General features: G+C 42.3%; 1 protein-coding gene across 3 annotated transcripts in view; it reads left to right on the top strand.

Moving 5' to 3' along the window:
- Positions 1-15,630, top strand: part of BORA (BORA aurora kinase A activator) — a 62,827-nt gene extending 47,197 nt beyond the window's left edge. For 2 of the 3 annotated variants that reach the window (XM_077297255.1, XM_077297254.1), the window contains exons 8-13: positions 1,995-2,224; positions 3,208-3,361; positions 4,484-5,058; positions 7,636-7,767; positions 12,193-12,352; positions 12,441-15,630. In XM_077297255.1, the coding sequence (XP_077153370.1) occupies positions 1,995-2,224; positions 3,208-3,361; positions 4,484-5,058; positions 7,636-7,767; positions 12,193-12,352; positions 12,441-12,493 (1,304 nt within the window). In that variant the 3' untranslated portion in view covers positions 12,494-15,630. The remainder of the gene's footprint in view (positions 1-1,994; positions 2,225-3,207; positions 3,362-4,483; positions 5,059-7,635; positions 7,768-12,192; positions 12,353-12,440) is intronic. The other variant, XR_013223968.1, reaches the window with a different exon arrangement.
- The last annotated feature ends 2,595 nt before the right edge of the window (positions 15,631-18,225 follow it).

Here is an 18,225-nt window from a genome sequence, read left to right as displayed (position 1 = left end):
GGGTAAAAGTTTTATTTATTTTTCTTTTAAAGACTCAACGTTATAAACTTCTGTGAAGCACCTGAGGGTCCAATGTGCTCACCACACATCTAGATCAGTCCCCTTAAGGGGTCTAGTTTCCAAAATGGTGTCACTTGTGGGGGATTTTCACTGTTTACACCCATCAGAGGCTCTGCAAACGCGACATGGAATCAGCCAATTGTTACATCAAATTTTGCATTCAAAAAGTCAAATGGCGCTCCTTCCCTTCCGATCTCTGCCGTGCGCCCAAACAGTGGTTTTCTCCCTCATATGGGGTATCTGCGTACTCAGGAGAAAAAAATGGACCCCCAAATTTGTTGAGCAATTTTTCCTATTACCCTTGTCAAAATAAAAAAAAAAATGGTTCTGAAGTCAATTTTTTGTGGAACAAAGTAAAATGTTGTTTTTTTTTTATTTTATTTTTTTAAATTCCTATGGAGCTTTAATAACCTTTTTGAATGTGGTTTGAGCACATTGAGGGGTGCAGTTTTTAGAATAGTGTTACTTTTGGGTATCTTCTAACATATACACCCCTCAAAGGGACTTCAAATGTGATGTGGTCCCTTAAAAAAAAAAAAAAAAAAAAAAAAATTATTGGAAAAATCAAAAATCGCTGGTCAACTTTTAACCTTTATAATGTCCTAACAAAACAAAAATTGTGGTTCCAAAATTGTGCTGATGTAAAGTAGACATGTGGGAAATGTTACTTATTAAGTATTTTGTGTGACATATCTCTGTGATTTAAGGGCATGAAAATTCATAGTTAGAAAATTGCAAAATTTTCAAAATTTTCGCCAAGCTTCCGTTTTTTTTCCACAAATAATCGCAAGTCATACCGAATACATTTTACCACCATCATGAAGCACAATAAGTCATGAAAAAAATAATCTGAGAATCAGTGGGATCCGTTGAAGCATTCCAGAGTTATAACCTCATAAAGTGACAGTGGTCAGAATTGTAGAAATTGGCCCAGTCATTAAGCTGCAGACCACCTTCGGGGGTAAAGGGGTTAAGGAATATCGACACCACCGGCTATTTTTTTTTTTTTTTTTTTTTTACTGAAATCCAGGTATTTTGGGTTTCAATAAGAATTTTTCACCTTTTACCTTCTATAGCATCTTTGTTGCCTTTTTCTTTTGCAGATTGCAGAATGAATAAAGAATCTGTCAATGAGCCCATGCTGATAGTTTGTAACTCTTCTACACAGCTACTCTCAGCTGATTTATGATCACATGAACGTTAGGTTATGTGCACACGTTGCGGATTGGTGTGCGGATTTTTCCGCACTATTTTTTAAAAATTTGCAGGTAAACCGCACTGCGGATTTACAACGGTTTTAATGCGGTTTTTGTGCAGATTCCACCTGCGGTTTTACTCCTGCCGATTCCTATTATGGAGCAGGTGTACACTGCTGCGGAATCCGCACAAAGAATTGACATGCTGCGGCAAAAACACTGCTTCATTTCCGCACGTTTTTTTTCTGCAGCATGTGCACTGCGGATTTTGTTTTTCATACGTTTACATGGTACTGTACAACGCATGGAAAACAGCTGCAGATCCGCAGCGTGTGCACATAGCCTTAAGCTCTCCATTGATGTGGTTTGTGGTCATAAACCAGACTTATGGATTTGAACCCGACAAACCCTTTAACTCATTTGTGTATTCTCCATATTTGTAATTGCCCTTTACTGTCTGCGAATATATTAGCGCGGCAGCATCATCTATATTTCTCCTCGTGTTTCCTCATCTACTGGTCCTGTGCGATGGCCGGTAAATCTGCCAGCAGCTTATAGGACGCTCTTGGGCCCTAGTTTATTTTATTACTATACATAATTTTTCTCAGCTAGTCGGCCGTTCGTTGCATGTTAAACTCTCGCCATGGTATTTTGTTTGTTTGTTTGTTTTGGGGATTGTGTACATGAGTTAATGGTGTAATGCTTTATTTTGGATCAACTGTTTTAACTTTGTTAAAGGTGAATATTTTCGGTCAGAAGAAAATGCAGATCAGTCCCAGGAAAACTTAAGCTCCTCATCACTTCGGAGAAAATTATTTTTGGATGGACAGTGCAACCGATCGGTGTGTTCATCACCAAGCTCGCCTGCACCAGGGTCATATGAAGCCCCTCCAGCCTCTCTGGGTGTTCTCTGCTCGATCGATCTGTCTCCTGTCCGCTGTAGAAGTCCCATGCAGACACCTGGTTCGGTATTGATCTTTTAAAATTCATAAATCTTAAGATTTTGTATCACTCTAATATTAGTCACTGTTAGAAGGCCTCTTGCTGTGTTGTTTTGTTTTTGATAGGCTGGACATCCTGGCTTGTGATGTCTTTTGGTTACACATGAACTCAGATGGCATCTGAAGTGAGGAGAGCAAGCCTCAATGTATTGCTTTGTATGTGGGCACAACGTCCTGTATAGAGCAATGAAGCTTCTGACCCTTTCCTGTCAATGGACATACTGGGTCCAGCAAACGATAGTGCGAGCATCATTCCTGGCTGACCCTCTAGTCACTGTCGGCTGGATCTGATGAACCTCCGACAGAACCAGTCACTATAATGAGGCAGCAGCTATAGCCACATAGGACTCTAATATCTGTCCTGTCTTATTAGGCATGCACAAAGGTGTGGTCGGCCAGTTACATGCATGCCTAAAGACTGGACTTTGTTGGAAGTGAGGACAGACATAGTCCAAAGTGACTCCTTCTGCCTCATTATAGTGGGGTCCTTTTTTCTTTTATGAACCTTTTTGTAAATCACTAAAATGTTTCTTTAGCCTTTATTATAAAAAAAAAAAAAAACCCACGTTATATTGACCTAAATTTATCACTACGATAAAGAACAATGTGTCATGAAATCCAGTCCGAGAATCGCTAGGATTAGAAGAAGCTTTCCAGAGTTCTTACCACTAAGTGACACATGTCTGAGTTTTAATGTCTGCCCTGATCAGGAAGGTGAACCCTGGCTAGGGCGGAAATGGCTGAAATTTATTTGGAATATTACTAGATCAGCTGCTTGAGTTCGAGACTTGTTTTTTCAGGGTCAAGACTTGGTAATAACTTGTCCTCAGGATTTGGTGATAACTGGGCTGCGCTTTTCTCAGACTGGGCATTAATAGAACAGAAATTGTGATACTTCTAATTGTTGTAAACCAGTTCAGTGCACTCAGATTTTCTCTACTTCATAAAAGGGTCAGTTTTCTTCAAGCCCAATCCAGGGGGGCCGAAGAGCATACAGCCTGGGGAGTATAGCAAGTCCTACGTTCTTTGAAAAATCGCCTGAGCGAGAGATGTCACCAGCGTTCTCCCCCATATCCTCTGTTCTGGGAAAGACCCCAATGGCAGGTGAGCTCTGCTGTGCAATAAATGTTTGGCTCAGAACGCTTTCAATAACTTAGCGTTTTCTAAATGTGTCAGTGTAATACAGTATGTAGTGAATGTTTTACTTCCTGCTGAAGAACTTGGCCATGTTAAAGTAGTCTTTAGTTTCATGGGCGATACTGTTCCCTCCAGTGATCAGACACTTATCCACTGTCCTGTGGATTGTAATGAATGTCCAAAAAGATTTCCCATGTAAAGTGCTCACAATTCCTGGTGAACGTTTTCATCCTAAAACCCTGATACGTGGAAGTTTCCGAATCGTCGCCCATGCAAAAACCAGCTGTGTATACTCTTACAACTGGGTATATCTGCATGCTGCAGGTGGATTGCAGACATTTCTGGAGCTCAAAGTGGAGATGTTTCTGCAGCCTGTGTATGGGTTCCTACAAACCACCCACATGAGTGGAGCAGTTGTAGACCTTTTATGCGGCAAATGTGCTTCATGTGAATAAAATGACACATCTTACACTTCATCTTTGTAGCCCTGGACTATTTTACCTCTGCAGATTTTTTAAAAGCTTAATGCTGCTACTTTAACACAAATAATTGAAATTTATCACCAGTTTTGTGCTGCCTAATGAGAACAGTATGATATAGAGAAAGGGACCCTAAATCCAGTGATGTGTCACTTACAGAGCTGCTTGCTGTAGGTTTTTATAAAATCCTGGTTTTATCAGCAGGAGATAATCTCTGTAACCCCCACCCAACTACTGGTGTACAGCTTTGTGCCTATACATAATATACAGAAAAAAAGCAGCCAGTCAGTGGTGTGGTAGGGGTTGTACAGGGCTCAGCATTCAGAAAACCGCTAGATCTGCAGCTGAGAAAGCTGATTTTATGAAATAAGCAGCTCAGTAAATGATACATCACTGAAATCAAGGTCTCTGTCCCTTCGTAATGTTGATTTAGATGGTGTAGCAAAAACCTGGTAACCAATTCCCTTTTAAAGACCTAAAACCTGTCGTTTTACACTCCAGTAATAACATGCTCATTCAGCGCAGCAGAAAATGACTGTCTCAGCATATTTTGTCCTGTGGGTGTTCTTTCCTGGGCACTGGCCAATAACCTGTAAATCTGTACTTGCAGAACAGAAGAAGCTGTCTTTCCCTTCACCAGAGACTCTCTCTGCTTCCCAGTCCATGGGTAACTCGTGCGCGGCAAGTCCTTTAATTGAAGGCTGCTCTCCCATCAAGAATGTGTTTCAGGTTAAAGCGACGTCCTGCAGGGACAGCGCGCAGTATCGGACTTCTCTCTTTCAGATCCCCCTCACCATTGAACGTTTAGACGAGGAGAAGGAGAACTCTCCCCCTGCAAGCCTGTCCTTACCGGGAGGCAGTATTGTGTTACAGCTCCATAACATGGACACGTTCTCTCCGGACGCTCACATCACGCACCCCGCAGATGGCATCTCTCCTAAGCCATGCACACAGCAGGCGACAGAGCAAGCTTCCCATGAACTGAAGGACAATGATACGGTGGAAATGGGGGATCCTGCGGAGAGTGAAGACGATCAGATTTGGGTTAAGGACGCCGCTGGGAATGATAACACTCCAGTGACCAGTTTCATGACTGGGAACACGTTTAGTGTAGAGATGTCTCACATGTGCATGTCTCCTTTAGCCGAGAGTAGTGTGATCCCTTGTGACAACAGCAGCATTCAGGTAATGATCTCCATGCACAGGACATGTCTGCTAATATGTCTAACGACCCTGCCTGGGGTTCTCTGTAATACAATTCTTGCCCCGATCAGCATAGAATGTCGCCGCTTCTGGCTTTGCGTTAAAACAATTTTTTTTTCTTCTTTAATCGCAAACCGTACCTTTTATATCTCAATGCAAAAAAAAAATTAAGCTGCCAATGGGTAATCATCGTATATATATTTTATTAGTGCTTGAGGACTTTGGTCAGATGCAACTTTTTGTTCCACAGTTCAAGTTTGTTAGACTATGGAACTAAATGGGAATAAATGAACTGGAGTATAAGTTGGTATGCACGCAAAATAGGAGTATGTTCACACTGGCCATGGAACGGTCAAAACATAAGACAGACAAAATGAGCATATACCCTGCTGTGAAGAAAAGCAAAAGAGCATGTAAGTTACAGGGTATTTCATAAACACGGATTTTGATGAAGAAGAAAAAAAAAAGTCAGGCCATCCCACCAGCGTTAAGGTGTGCTCAAGTCAGGATGGTGCTAACCTCTAATCTTAAAACCTTACCATGACGCCAATGTGAATAAGGGCCGAGCAGGTCCCAAACATGGACATACAGCAAATGGGAAGCTACAGTGGCATGTAATTTTGGGCACCCCTGGTCAAAATTACTGTTGTGAACAGTTAAGCAAGTTGAAAATAATGTGATCTCTAAAAGGCCTAAAGGGAAGATGACACATTTCCTTTGTATTTTAGGCAACAGCAAAAAATATTGTCATCTTTTACATTTTAAAAATTACAAAAAGGAAAATGGGCCAATGCAAATTTTGGTCACCCTTAAAGATTTGTGTGCTCAGATAACATTGACCAAGGTTTCAGACCTTAATTAGCCTGTTGGGGTTATGGCTTGTTCACTGTAATCTTTAGTAAAGGTCTGGTGATGCAAATTTCCCAGCTATATAAAAACCCAGCCTCCTCTAACCTTGTGCCAAAAACAGAGCAGCCATTGGGTCTTCTAAGCAGCTGCCTAGCAATATGAAAATGGTGGAGGGCCACAAAGCAGGAGAAGGCTATAAGAAGATGGCAAAGAGTTTTCAAGTTGATCTTTCCTTATTTCTAAATGTAAATAAGAAATGGCAGTTAACCGGAACAGTGGAGGTCAAGATAATGTCTGCAAGACTAAGCTAAATTTCAGTGAGAGCTGCTCCTAGGATTGCTAGAGAAGTAAATCATAACACCCGCTTAACTGCAAAAGACCTTCAGAAAGATGTAGCAGACTCTGGAGTTGTGGTAGACTGTTCTCCTGTTCAGAGACACCTGCACAAATATGGCCTTCATGGAAGAGTCATTAGGACAAAACGTGACTCTGAATTTTATGACGAAGATGCAGGAGAGAAGTATGCAAAAGAACATCCAAGCAAGCCAGATGCATTTTGGAAACAAGTCCTGTGGACCGATGAGGTTAAAATAGAACTCTTTTTTGCCACAATGATCAAAGGTATGTGTATATAAAAAAAAAAAAAAAGGCACAATTACAGGTAAAGAATCTCACCAATCATTCATCATTGGGGTGGATCAAACATGCTTTGGGGTTGTGTTGCAGCCAATGGCACGGGGAACATTTCACGGGTAGCGGGGAAGAATGAATTCAATGAAATTTCAACAAATTCTTGATGCAAACATAACACCATCTGTAAAAAAAAGCTGAAGGTGAAAAGAGGTTGGCTTCTACAAATGGATAATGATCCTAAATACATGTCAAAATCCACAATAGACTACCTCAAAACACACAAGCTGAAAGTTTTGCAATGGCCCTCACAGTCCCCTGAGCTGAACATGATTGAAAATCTGTGGCTAAACCTCAAAATAGCAGTGCATGCAAGATGACCCAGGAATCTCACAGAACTGGAAGAATTTTACAAGGCTGAATGAATGAAAATCCCTCAAACAAGAATTAAAACACTCTTGTCTGGCTACAAAAGGCATGTACAAGCTGTGATCATTTCAAAAGGGGTTGCTACTTGGTACTAATGTAAGGTGCCCAAACTTTTTTATGGGAACATTTTCCGTTTTGTCATTTTTAAAATGTAAAAGACCTTTTTTGGTGGTTGGGGGGGCTAAAATATAAAGGAAATGTCATTTTTAACTTGGGGCCTTTTAGAGATCGTTTCATCTTCAACTTGCTTAACTGTTTTACAATAACAGTCATTTTGATCAGCGGTGCCCAAACTTTTGCATTCCACAGTATACTTAAATAGCTTTTACTCACACCCTTCTGAAAGTAAATAAGTATGTTCATTTTGTCTCAGGTTTTGGTTAGACTATGGATATTGATGGTGCATATTTGGATGCCGACACTTTCCCATAACACCCGCTGCTTGTTCTTTGGTGTTATTAGATGAGTAGTGGTGCAAAGTCCAGATATATTTCATTAAGGATATAGGAAACCAGTTCATCATCCGCTCTGAGAATCCTCGGTAGTGAGATGTCACTGTGTAGTTAGGCAGATCTGTGATTTACTGTGAGAAGCAATGTATATTGATTTTTAACCTGTATTCTTACTACTCTTTTATGTGTTAACATAAAGGTAGACAGTGGTTACACAACACAGACATGTGGATCCAGTATCATGGATGGTATTAGCACAGATGGAGTCTACAAAGAAATTGATACACAGGTATATGAAAATCAGAATGGGTCACGGCTTCTGAAAACAAAGGTAGGCATGTCAATATTTAAAGTCATTGCGTTCATTAGGTGGGCACCAGCAGGACTTTTGAGTCTATCCTTGCAGACCACAACTGAACTGTTGACAACAAGCATTTTACACAGATCTAGTGAACGTAAATGGAGTAAGACATCTACAGTACTTTGCAGCATTTTTTTTCTCCTACCTAAAACTTTTGCAAAAATAGAAGTATTAATAGTTTTGAATTTTGGTAATTGATAACAATAAAGTGATGGACAGAGGAGAAATCTATTTGGCGTGAACAACCTTTGCCTTCAAAACAATATTAAAGCATCAATTCATCCAGAAATACTTGAATACTGTTTTTGAAGGAACTCGGCAGGGAGGTTGTTCCAAACATCTTGGAGAACCAACCACAGATCTTCTGTGGATGTAGGCTTCTGCAAATCCTTCTGTCTTCATATAATACAGACAATGTTGAGATCTGGGCTCTGTGGGGGACCATAACATCCCTCTTAGGACTCCTTGTTCTTCTTTACACTAAAGATGGTTCTTAATGACATTGTATGATTGGGTTCTTTGTTCTGCTGCTGAATAAATTTGGAGCCAATCAAATGCCTCCCTGATGGTATTGCTTGATGGATAAGTATCTACCTGTATAGCTCAGCTTTGTGGGCACCAACAAACGGACAGCGCCGTAGATACAATGAGATACTGATTTGGCTTTTATCCTAAGTCATATTGCACGACTCGTTAGAGGGTTGATTGTGACTTGTAGGATCGCTACTTCCAACAGGTGGCGCTATAGAGTTAAGTCCTCTTTTTCTCAGAAGAGGCAATTTGCGTAGATACAATGGTCAGCCAAGGACATTGCAGTTGACACATCATGTTTGCTTTCTTTCAAAATTGGAAGATGTCTAGTACAGCCATCAGCTTAGAACTGACAGCAAATGGGGAGTCCCAGCAACACTCATCTATTCTTCACAAAGTGTCTAGAATTGGTGTCATGGGAGAATTGAGGCCAAGTAGTCATACCTATGTCATAGAAACAAGGCCAAGCAACTAAACTATGAAAATGGTATATGAAAATATAGGAACTGAGGTGCAGAACAATGGCAGCAGGTGCTCTAGACTGAATCAAAATGTGAAATATTTGGCTGTAACAGAAGGCAATTTGCCAAAGGACTGGAAAGTGAAACCAAAATCTGTATCTACAGGTAACAATGAAGCATGGTGGAGGGTCCTTGCTTGTTTAGGGCTGTATTTCAGCATGTATTTTTGGAAATGTGGTTACTGGTGTCCTCAATGCTGAGAGATACATGCAGATACTTTAATCACATAATACCATCAAGGATTTGTATGACTGGCTCCAAATGTACGAGTATTCTTCAACATAACCATAAATAAACAGCCATTACCATTAAGAACTATCTTCACTGTAAAGAAGAAAAAAAAAAAAAAGTTCCGGAACTGATGATCTGGCCTCAGAGAGCACTGGATTCAGTCTGTGATGACCTGAAGAGACAGAACCGATGTGCACCAGCCTACATCCACAGATCTGTGGTTAGTGTACATAGAAGACTTGATGCTTTTTTTAAGGCAGAGTCAAATTAATTTTTTTTTTTTTTTTTTATGAAAAGACAAAATGTTATCTTTGACAGTCCACCACTCCCCTTCCACCCAACTTCCTATTTGCCAGGAATGTATTGCTGCTGAAGACTTACACTTCAGACCAGCAACATGGTTATGCCACTGGTCCACTAGAGTTGACAAGAACATGTGCTACAGTGATGCGGCCATAATAGATCAGTGTTTACAAGCTCTACTAAAAAAGAGGTTGTAAGCATTGTGTATGCTTGACCATTTCTGCTACACTGAAACAGTCGTCATTTAATCTAGACAACGAGCATTAAACTATAAAATTATAAATCCTTCTGTCCTCGAACTTAGAGGATTTCTACTAAGGCTATAATTACAAAGTTGTTTGAACAAGCATTTTTAACCATTATTGATAGGACACCCCCTTTTGAAGGGTATCGATCACTCTTAGGCCTCTTTCACATGTCCGTGTCTCCAGTACGTGTGATGACAGTTTTCACATGTACCGGAGACTCGTGCACACGTAGGCACATTGAAATCTACGTTGCTGTGCACGTGTCTGTGTTCACACAGACCATGTCCCACATCTAGACATGTCCGTTTTTTACCGGCAGCACGGGCCATAAAACGTCCCACACGCAGATGACATACTAGGGGGGATGCCATTTGTGGGACACGTCCTGGCGCCTGAGAAGCAGCGGTACAGTAAGCGCTGTTCCCAGATGCTGACGACTGCTCTCATCATTTTCCCCTGTTCTGCCAGTGATCAGCGTGAGCAAGGGAGAATGATGAGTTATATTCAAGTGAAAATGACAGCAGGCAACAGCTGATGGGATTTACTCCCATCAGCCTACACCTGCTGCCGCTAATAACAGACAGCAGGAGCTGCTGATGGGAGTACACTCGCCACCTGCGCAATAAATACATTAAAAATCCAGTGCCGGTTCCCCTGTATGTTTGATAACCAGCCAGGCAAAACCCACAGCTGGGGTCTGCAACCCTCAGCTGTCTGCTTTAGCAAGGCTGGTTATCAAGAATAGAGTGGTCCCCCATGCTTTTTTTTTTTTTTTTTTTTTAAAGATGTGACAATTCTGGCACTTGGCCAGGCTCTTCCCACTTGCCCTGTAGCGGTGGCAAGTGGGGTTCATATTTGTATTGTCTGGTGACATCAAGCCCACATTTTAGTAATGGAGAGGTGTCTTGTAGATTATAGTTATATGGTAAATAAAGATACAGCAAGTATAAAGTCCTTTATTAGAAATAAAACAAAACACACTTTTCCATTTTTATGTAAAACTAGATGGTACCCCGATTCTAACGGATCGAGTATTCTAGAATATGTATGTAGTTTATTTATGAAGATTTTAGAATAATACATTGAATACACAGGATTCGGCCAACCACGACCAATTAGCGAAGCGTGGTTCAAATCCCACGCCAATTCGCGGCCGGACTGCGCCTGTCGCTGATTGTTCGCGGCCAGCCACATAGTATATAGCACAGCCACGGAGTATATAGCACAGCCTATGGAGGGTATAACAGCCCACGGAGTGTATAACAGCCCACATAGTATATAACTCAGCCATGTAGTATATAACAGCTAGCACACGCAGTGTATAACACAGGCCACGTAGTTATAGCACAGGCCACGTAGTGTATAGCACAGGCCACGTAGTGTATAGCACAGGCCACGTAGTGTATAGCACAGGCCACGTAGTGTATAGCACAGGCCACGTAGTGTATAGCACAGGCCACGTAGTGTATAGCACAGGCCACGTAGTGTATAGCACAGCCCACGTAGTATATAGCAATGTGGGCATCACATCCCTGTTAAAAAAAAAAATAATTAAAATAAAAATTTGTTATATACCCACCTTCCGTTGGCCCCCGGATCCAGGCGAAGCGTTTACCGATGCTCCTCACACGCTCCGTTCCCAAGAGTGCATTGCGGTCTCGCGAGATGATGACGTAGCGGTCTCGCGAGACCGCTACGTCATCCTCTCGCGGGATCTCAATGCATGGAGCGGTCACCGGAGCGCCTCAAGGAGCGGGAAAGGCCTCGGCTGGATCGGGGGGCCGACAGAGGGTGAGTATATAACTATTTTTTTATTTTTTTTAAATTATTTTAACATTAGATCTTTTTACTATTGATGCTGTATAGGCAATAGTAAAAAGTTGGTCACACAGGGTTAATAGCAGCGTTAACGGAGTGCGTTACACCGCGGCATAACGCGGTCCGTTAACGCTGCCATTAACCCTGTGTGAGCGCTGACTGGAGGGGAGTATGAAGCGGGCACTGACTGCGGGGTGTAAGGAGTGGCCATTTTGCCCCCGGGCTGTGCCCGTCGCTGATTGGTCGTGGCTGTTTTGCCGCAACCAATCAGCGACTTGGGATTTCCGTGACAGACAGACAGAAGGACAGACAGAAAGACGGAAGTGACCCTTAGACAATTATATTGTAGATAACAAACACCATTATATTCACCTAATGCCACCGAAGCCCTCATCTCCTGTAATAAAACAAAAATATAAAAGCAACAATGTCCCTCACCTGTCTCTGTCCCACGCCTTAATCCATGTCTAGGGGATAAATAGTTTTCAACCTGGATTGTGCCCAGATGCGACCGTCCAGGCTGAGAACCACTGGAGAATGAGCTGCTTAGCAGGAGCTTAGCGAGTCAGCCTCCTGAACAGTGAAAAATGATTTAGCTTTCTCTCCAAGCTGTCATTCACAGGCATGATGTGTAAATTGAGATTCTTTGCTACCTAGCTCTGTTAGTCATTATATACTGCATAATGCTCTTTGATTAGAGTTCTGGAACTTTCTGTTTATTATATTATTTTTTTTTTTCAAAGGACTTTTTGGCATTGGATGTTAAAGGACATAGGCTGCTAGAACCAGAGTCTCCAGAACGTGAGCGTCCTTTTCATAAAACTCACAAAACGCATCCTGCGCTTCACTCTGGGACTTGGAAGCTTAGCAGTGACCGGCAATATAACAGGTTAAATAGGAATGGTATGTCTAGACTACAACAGCATGACATGGAGTGATGCACAAGTACAATCCCACTCATTGTTGTTGTTTCTTCTTGCTTGGTCTTTAGGACATCTCCAGAGTCCACAGCAGACCATGGATGAGAAGTCTCTATCACATTAGCAATTCCAGTGGTTTATGTTCCGGATTCTGCGACCATTTAACCTCCTAAATGTGAAGAGGTGGTTTGTAACCACTAACTTAATGCCCTATTTATTAAAGCAATGCCTCCTTTTATTTCTGCTTTTATTGGTTAAAGCCCTAGAGTTGGGTAATGCGGTTAAAGTTTAGGTGACACTATATGAAAGTATTAATATGACAGGCACTGCTAATGGATGGGTCCGGGTGCTGAGTCCTCCCCGATCAGACAAAATACCATTGTGATGGCCACATCTCCTGCAGGAGCGACACACAGCGCAGTCTATGGGCTCAATAGTCACTGTGTCAGTACATTCATTCTCCGCTGTCTGTGGACCCATAGATTTATGAGGCTGCTGACTTTGTTGTTGACTTTAGACTGATCGGTGAGGGTCTCAAAACCCTGCCCCCCACCGATCAGCACCTTTTATACAGCCTCCGTCATGCAGAATACATTGCTATAGTGTTAGTTATACTTTAATGCTGCATTGCAGGGTTCCTGTGTGCACCCCAGCCACTAGTTTACAGTATTGTACGTGGGCTTGTTCTAGTGCCAGCATTTACAGTTATACCTAAAGACCACTAGACGCTACTTTCTCCTGCCACCTAGTAGGCGGCATGGGGCAGGAATTGCTCAGTCGGCACATTTCAGAATGATTGATGTGTACCCCCCTGTAAACCATGCCCATAATTGCATGTACTTAGCTTTGTGGTTCATTAGAAATACCCATCAGGCTGACATACTGTTACCTGTTATTAAAAACTGATGTGCAGCTTCTGTGGAAATTAACCCTTGCTCATTCCTTCTGTGTATACTGAGAGCCATGTCTAGATTCAATGCCCACTGCTTGTAATGTAAATGGACACACTGTGACCTCCCACAAAGTGACAATTTAATGCATAGCCAACCATTTTAATGAAGTCTCATCCAAATGTGTATTTCCCAATCCCTCCTGATCCATGTAATGATGTGTAAGTGTATTGGCGTACTTTCCGATCACTCCCTTCTCAGCTTACCATGACCGCTCTGCAGCTTTCCAGGCTCGCACAATGACTATGTGCAGTTTTACCACTTTCCCAAGGTTACTCTGAGTGTCAAAACAAGACTACATAGATTAAGAAGGTGACTTCAGTCCACACCCAAACCCCTGTGTGACATGGAGGGTCTGATTTCAGGTTCTATGGGCCAAAAGAGGACCAGAGTGGCACTGGAAATCAAAGAGGACTGGGAAGAATAAGTATTGTTAATACACTCGCACATCATTACATAGATTATTAGGGCAGATTAATGAAGAATAAATGACTTATTCCTTTTAAAGGGAATCTGTCACCAGATTTCACCGTACTACATGCATACATTACATCGACCGAATGACTTGTACTGTAAAAATCCACGTATAATGGCGATGTAATCCTGAAAGCTAGAGCTGCATTTCTAAAATGCTCATTTAAATGGAAGCCAGGAAAAGTTTGCAAATGTACTATACAGCTATTGAAAGTCCATGTCAGAATGGAAGTACACCAGTTTCATCAGGTCTAAGATCAATGTAATAATGTATGCAGATTGGATTGTGAAATCTGCTGACTGCAGATCTATGTGCTGTAAAAGATCCTGGCCGTAGGATGGCGTTTCTCCAGCATATGTTGGCTGCATACATATAGGTGCTGGGACAGAGGATGGCCTTCCTTATAGAGCTGCTCTCTGTAGTACTAGACTGACCAGCGATCACTAGTTTGCACATTTTCCAATTCATGTACTGGTCCATTGTAGACCATCACTGGAACCAGTAGGAATGGTAATAAGTGACCTCCACTCACGAGTGCAGTCCATTGTAGACCATCACTGGAACCAGTAGGAATGGTAATAAGTAACCTCCACTCACGAGTGCAGTCCATTGTAGACCATCACTGGAACCAGTAGGAATGGTAATAAGTGACCTCCACTCAGGAGTGCAGTCCGCAGACACTGCAGTAGCGATGCTGTGCTTTTCTGACGCGTTATCTCCTGTGCCAATGGCCGGTCATACGTCATCTCGGTGGCCTGGTGCTGCACATGTTGGCTTCGCTCTGGGGCCACTGATTGCACTGCAGGAAACTAAACAGATCATCAGTGATCAACAGGTATTGGCACTGGAGTAACACAGTATTGATTTCAGTCGATTATTGGCAAAAAACCCATTAAACCTGATGAATTAGAACGGTTCTTGGCACTCTACTATGGAATAGTGGAAGCTGAGGTGTGGGGGCTGCTGGGAAGATCACTGGCACTTTGGTGTCAGTTGACGCATTTAGGAAAATAACATGCAACCCTTTCAATATTGATGTCTGGTCTTGGTTCACCCTTTAGTGCCAAGGAGGTAAAGTGTAGCATCTGAGGAGTCACTACTCACTGGGCATCTAGTGATCCCGTTTTAAATCCACCATGTCTTGAACACGGAAAATGTGTAATGTTTTTAATCCCATATCAGGACTTCTAATGGGACGTCATTTCTGACCACATTTTATACAAATTGTAATGCTGTGCTTACTGGCTGTTGGAAATGTTCCTGATTCTGGGTCTAAGACTAAGGGCTCCTTCAGACGTTCGTGAAACTGTGACCGAGCGCGGACTGTCCGCGGGTCTCCTGGCCTGAACGCGACAGCCTCCTATATTGTGGTCGGACAGAGGTTCACACACATCTGCAGTGTAATAAAGATACTTGAAAGAACTGTACATTATGTATTGCTGCCCAAACAAGTAAAATTGTGGGTGTAAATGCTGCTGGACTATTGTGTGCAAAGTGAGATCAGTGATCATTGATTGTTTTATACGCAAGGCGTTTTCTGGGACAACGACAATTCTCATGCCCATTCCTTTTTTTCTACGGGTGTTTTTGTATTTTTTGGTTCACCAGTGACATATTATTCAACCTTCTATATTTTTCATCTTATTTTTTTTTTCCAGTTAATGTCCCAGAAAATGAATTTACATGTTCTGAAATTTTATAGAAAAATCATTGTATAAATTTATCTTGCTGCTTCCTTCAAGGGTGGGGGTTTTTGTCTTAACTTTGTACATATTGTTTTAGGCATCACTGTAAACCATGTCTGGTTATCAATAATAAATGTTATTTTTATTGTCAGTTGTTACTTTTCTTTATTGCTGCTTTTTATTCCTAGATGTATATTTTTACATTTTGTGTTCTCACTCTTCTTTATAAATGGAGATTGTCTGATAGTTTTAATTGCGTGCAGTTTTGCAATTTTCCGCGTACTACTTGGACAAGCCCTGCTCAGTCACCATTTTTCTCCATGTAAAATAAGTCTATATTTACGATTTGTGCATTTCCAGCAAGGCCTACAACCACTCGGCGGCTGGATCACTCTCGCTTCCTTCAGACGAAACGCTTTTCCAGAAGAAGTGAGTTGCTGCTGCTGTCTAACTTCCTCCAATTATCCGTTCTGTCTAAAGGAAGTGAGTGAGGTGGCCACTGATTGGCTGCAGGGTCCGACAGACTAGGCGCCTTTATCGCCGGCACTGGACTTGAATCTACAACCCCCTGTAAGTCTCATGATGTAATATTATGTCATTGGGGCTATTTGGGGTTTCAACGAAACTGTACAGGTTGTGTAAAGGGGGAGCCAGGGGATAGTGACTTGTTTCACAAGCTGACCCAGCCCCACGAGTTTTGGAATTGGCAGTGTTCGAAAGAAGCTAAAGAGCTATTTACAGTGTAAGATTATCTTGCCAGGTAAACAGGCTGCTGCCTGCCCACTGAACAAGCAAAATGCTCGTTCCTCAGGTGAAATGATCATTGGTGCAGAACCAAAAAAAAAATCATTCTCAGTGGTGTATCGCCCTGGGCAAACAAAATTCGCACTGCTGATAATAATGCCAGTCTATGGTATTTAAATGATTGGTGGTCATATCTGCTGCTGGTCGCTCCATGTAAACTGACCCTGACTCTTGCTAGTGAAGAATGCCAACCAGTCCCCCTAACACAGGGAGAAGTTTCCTGTGTCTAAAGGACCCCATGTAAATTGGACTAAAATCAGCAGTGTCATCCAATAGACCATGTTTACGGGGACGGGGAATCTAACTAGCAGCAGATGGCAGCAGCTCTCTGAGATCTAAGTAGCATTCGGTCAAGTCTTTTTATATACCGGTATTTCGAGCGTTGGGCCTAATGATCGTTCAGCAGATGGCTTTTAGTGTCTATGACATTAAAGAGGTATTTTCATCTACAAAATCCTATCCCAATATGGCGTAGGTGTAGTAATAATAGCAAATACCTCCAATAAGAAATGTAGTATAGTTCTTCTGATAAGCTATGTTGCTTATCCCATGTGCAGGGCATTGCAGTAGCTTAGGTATCCATGGCTACGACCACTAACAACTTTCACTAGATGAATGGTCGTAACCATGGACTCCTAAGCTGCTACAATGCCCGCACGTAGGGTAAGCAACATGGCTTATCAATTTCTAATTGGAGATATTTGCTAATATTATTGCGCCGACTACAAATTGGGAATAGGATCTTGGAGATGGGAATACCCTTTTAACTGGAGAGAGAATTGGTGCTACTAATGGGACATCAGCAGAGTTTTGGTAATGAGTAAGCTGTAATATTTTGGTTTTTAAGCACTAAGAAAATGTTCATTATACTTTTAAAGGGAATCAGGTTTTTGTTCTTCCATCTGAGAGTTGCATGATACTAGCAATATCACTTACTGGGCTACTTGCTGCAATTTCGATTAAAAAAAAATCTGCCGCAGATCTACCAATTGTCTGAGATGGGGTTACAGGGAGCTCATGAATACTGAGCACTGCATATGAGCAGGTTTATTAATCCGCTAGTGATATACTCCTGCTGGTAAAATAGTGATTTTATCAAACTTGCAGCAAGTAGCCCAATAAATGACACATTGCCAGAATTGGGGTCTGTGCCCCTACATTATGCTGCCCCCCACCATGCTGAGCCCCACAGTGTGTTTAAGCTGCCGTTATCGTCTACATGTATGGCATTGCTGTAGTGAGGAGGGCCCACCTAACCGTTTATGGAGTGCATGTCTCCAGAGGCACAAGCTGGCTGTACCGCATGGGCAGGAAATTGGTATATTTGCAATGACCAGCAAGGCTGGCAAGATGTCATCTGTGTGTGTGTGCACAGCTCCTGCACATGGCCAGAGAATGACCTAAATCATGGACCGGGGTCGTGCGAAGCGATGGTCAACTCTACTACTGACCACATACATAATTGCAGAGTCACAACCAACAAACCAAAATACCACGGCCGAGGAGAACTACGGTCTTGCTCGCGATGTGCGCATGTCCGATGACGTAATTGGGTGAACTTTCACCGACATGCGCACACCGTTCTGACGGTCGTGGGGGAAGGAGGTATTTCCGGTCCGGCAGATCCGGGACGCGTGCGCCGCATTAACCAGCAATTAGGGGGTTTTGTTTCCCCTATATAGGTGCAGATATGACACTCCCCGTTTGAGAAAGCATCTTCGCGAAACGCGCGTCGGGGCCAGCAAGGAGACGCAGAGACTGTGCCAGTGATTATGAGTGAGCAAGACTAACTGATTTAATTACATGCTGTTGGTGTGGGTAATCCACCCATTGATATCGCTGTTTATATGGATTTATGAGTTTTTGTCTTGCTACACCCCTGGTTAATTGAGTCTTTGCTTATCTCCTTTGCTGTACCAGTGTCTCTACACTTATTTTCCTC

The sequence above is a fragment of the Ranitomeya variabilis genome, chromosome 3 (assembly GCF_051348905.1).
Source record: "Ranitomeya variabilis isolate aRanVar5 chromosome 3, aRanVar5.hap1, whole genome shotgun sequence".
NCBI classification, from domain to species: domain Eukaryota; kingdom Metazoa; phylum Chordata; class Amphibia; order Anura; family Dendrobatidae; genus Ranitomeya; species Ranitomeya variabilis.
This window is presented reverse-complemented; position numbering and strand designations above follow the sequence as displayed.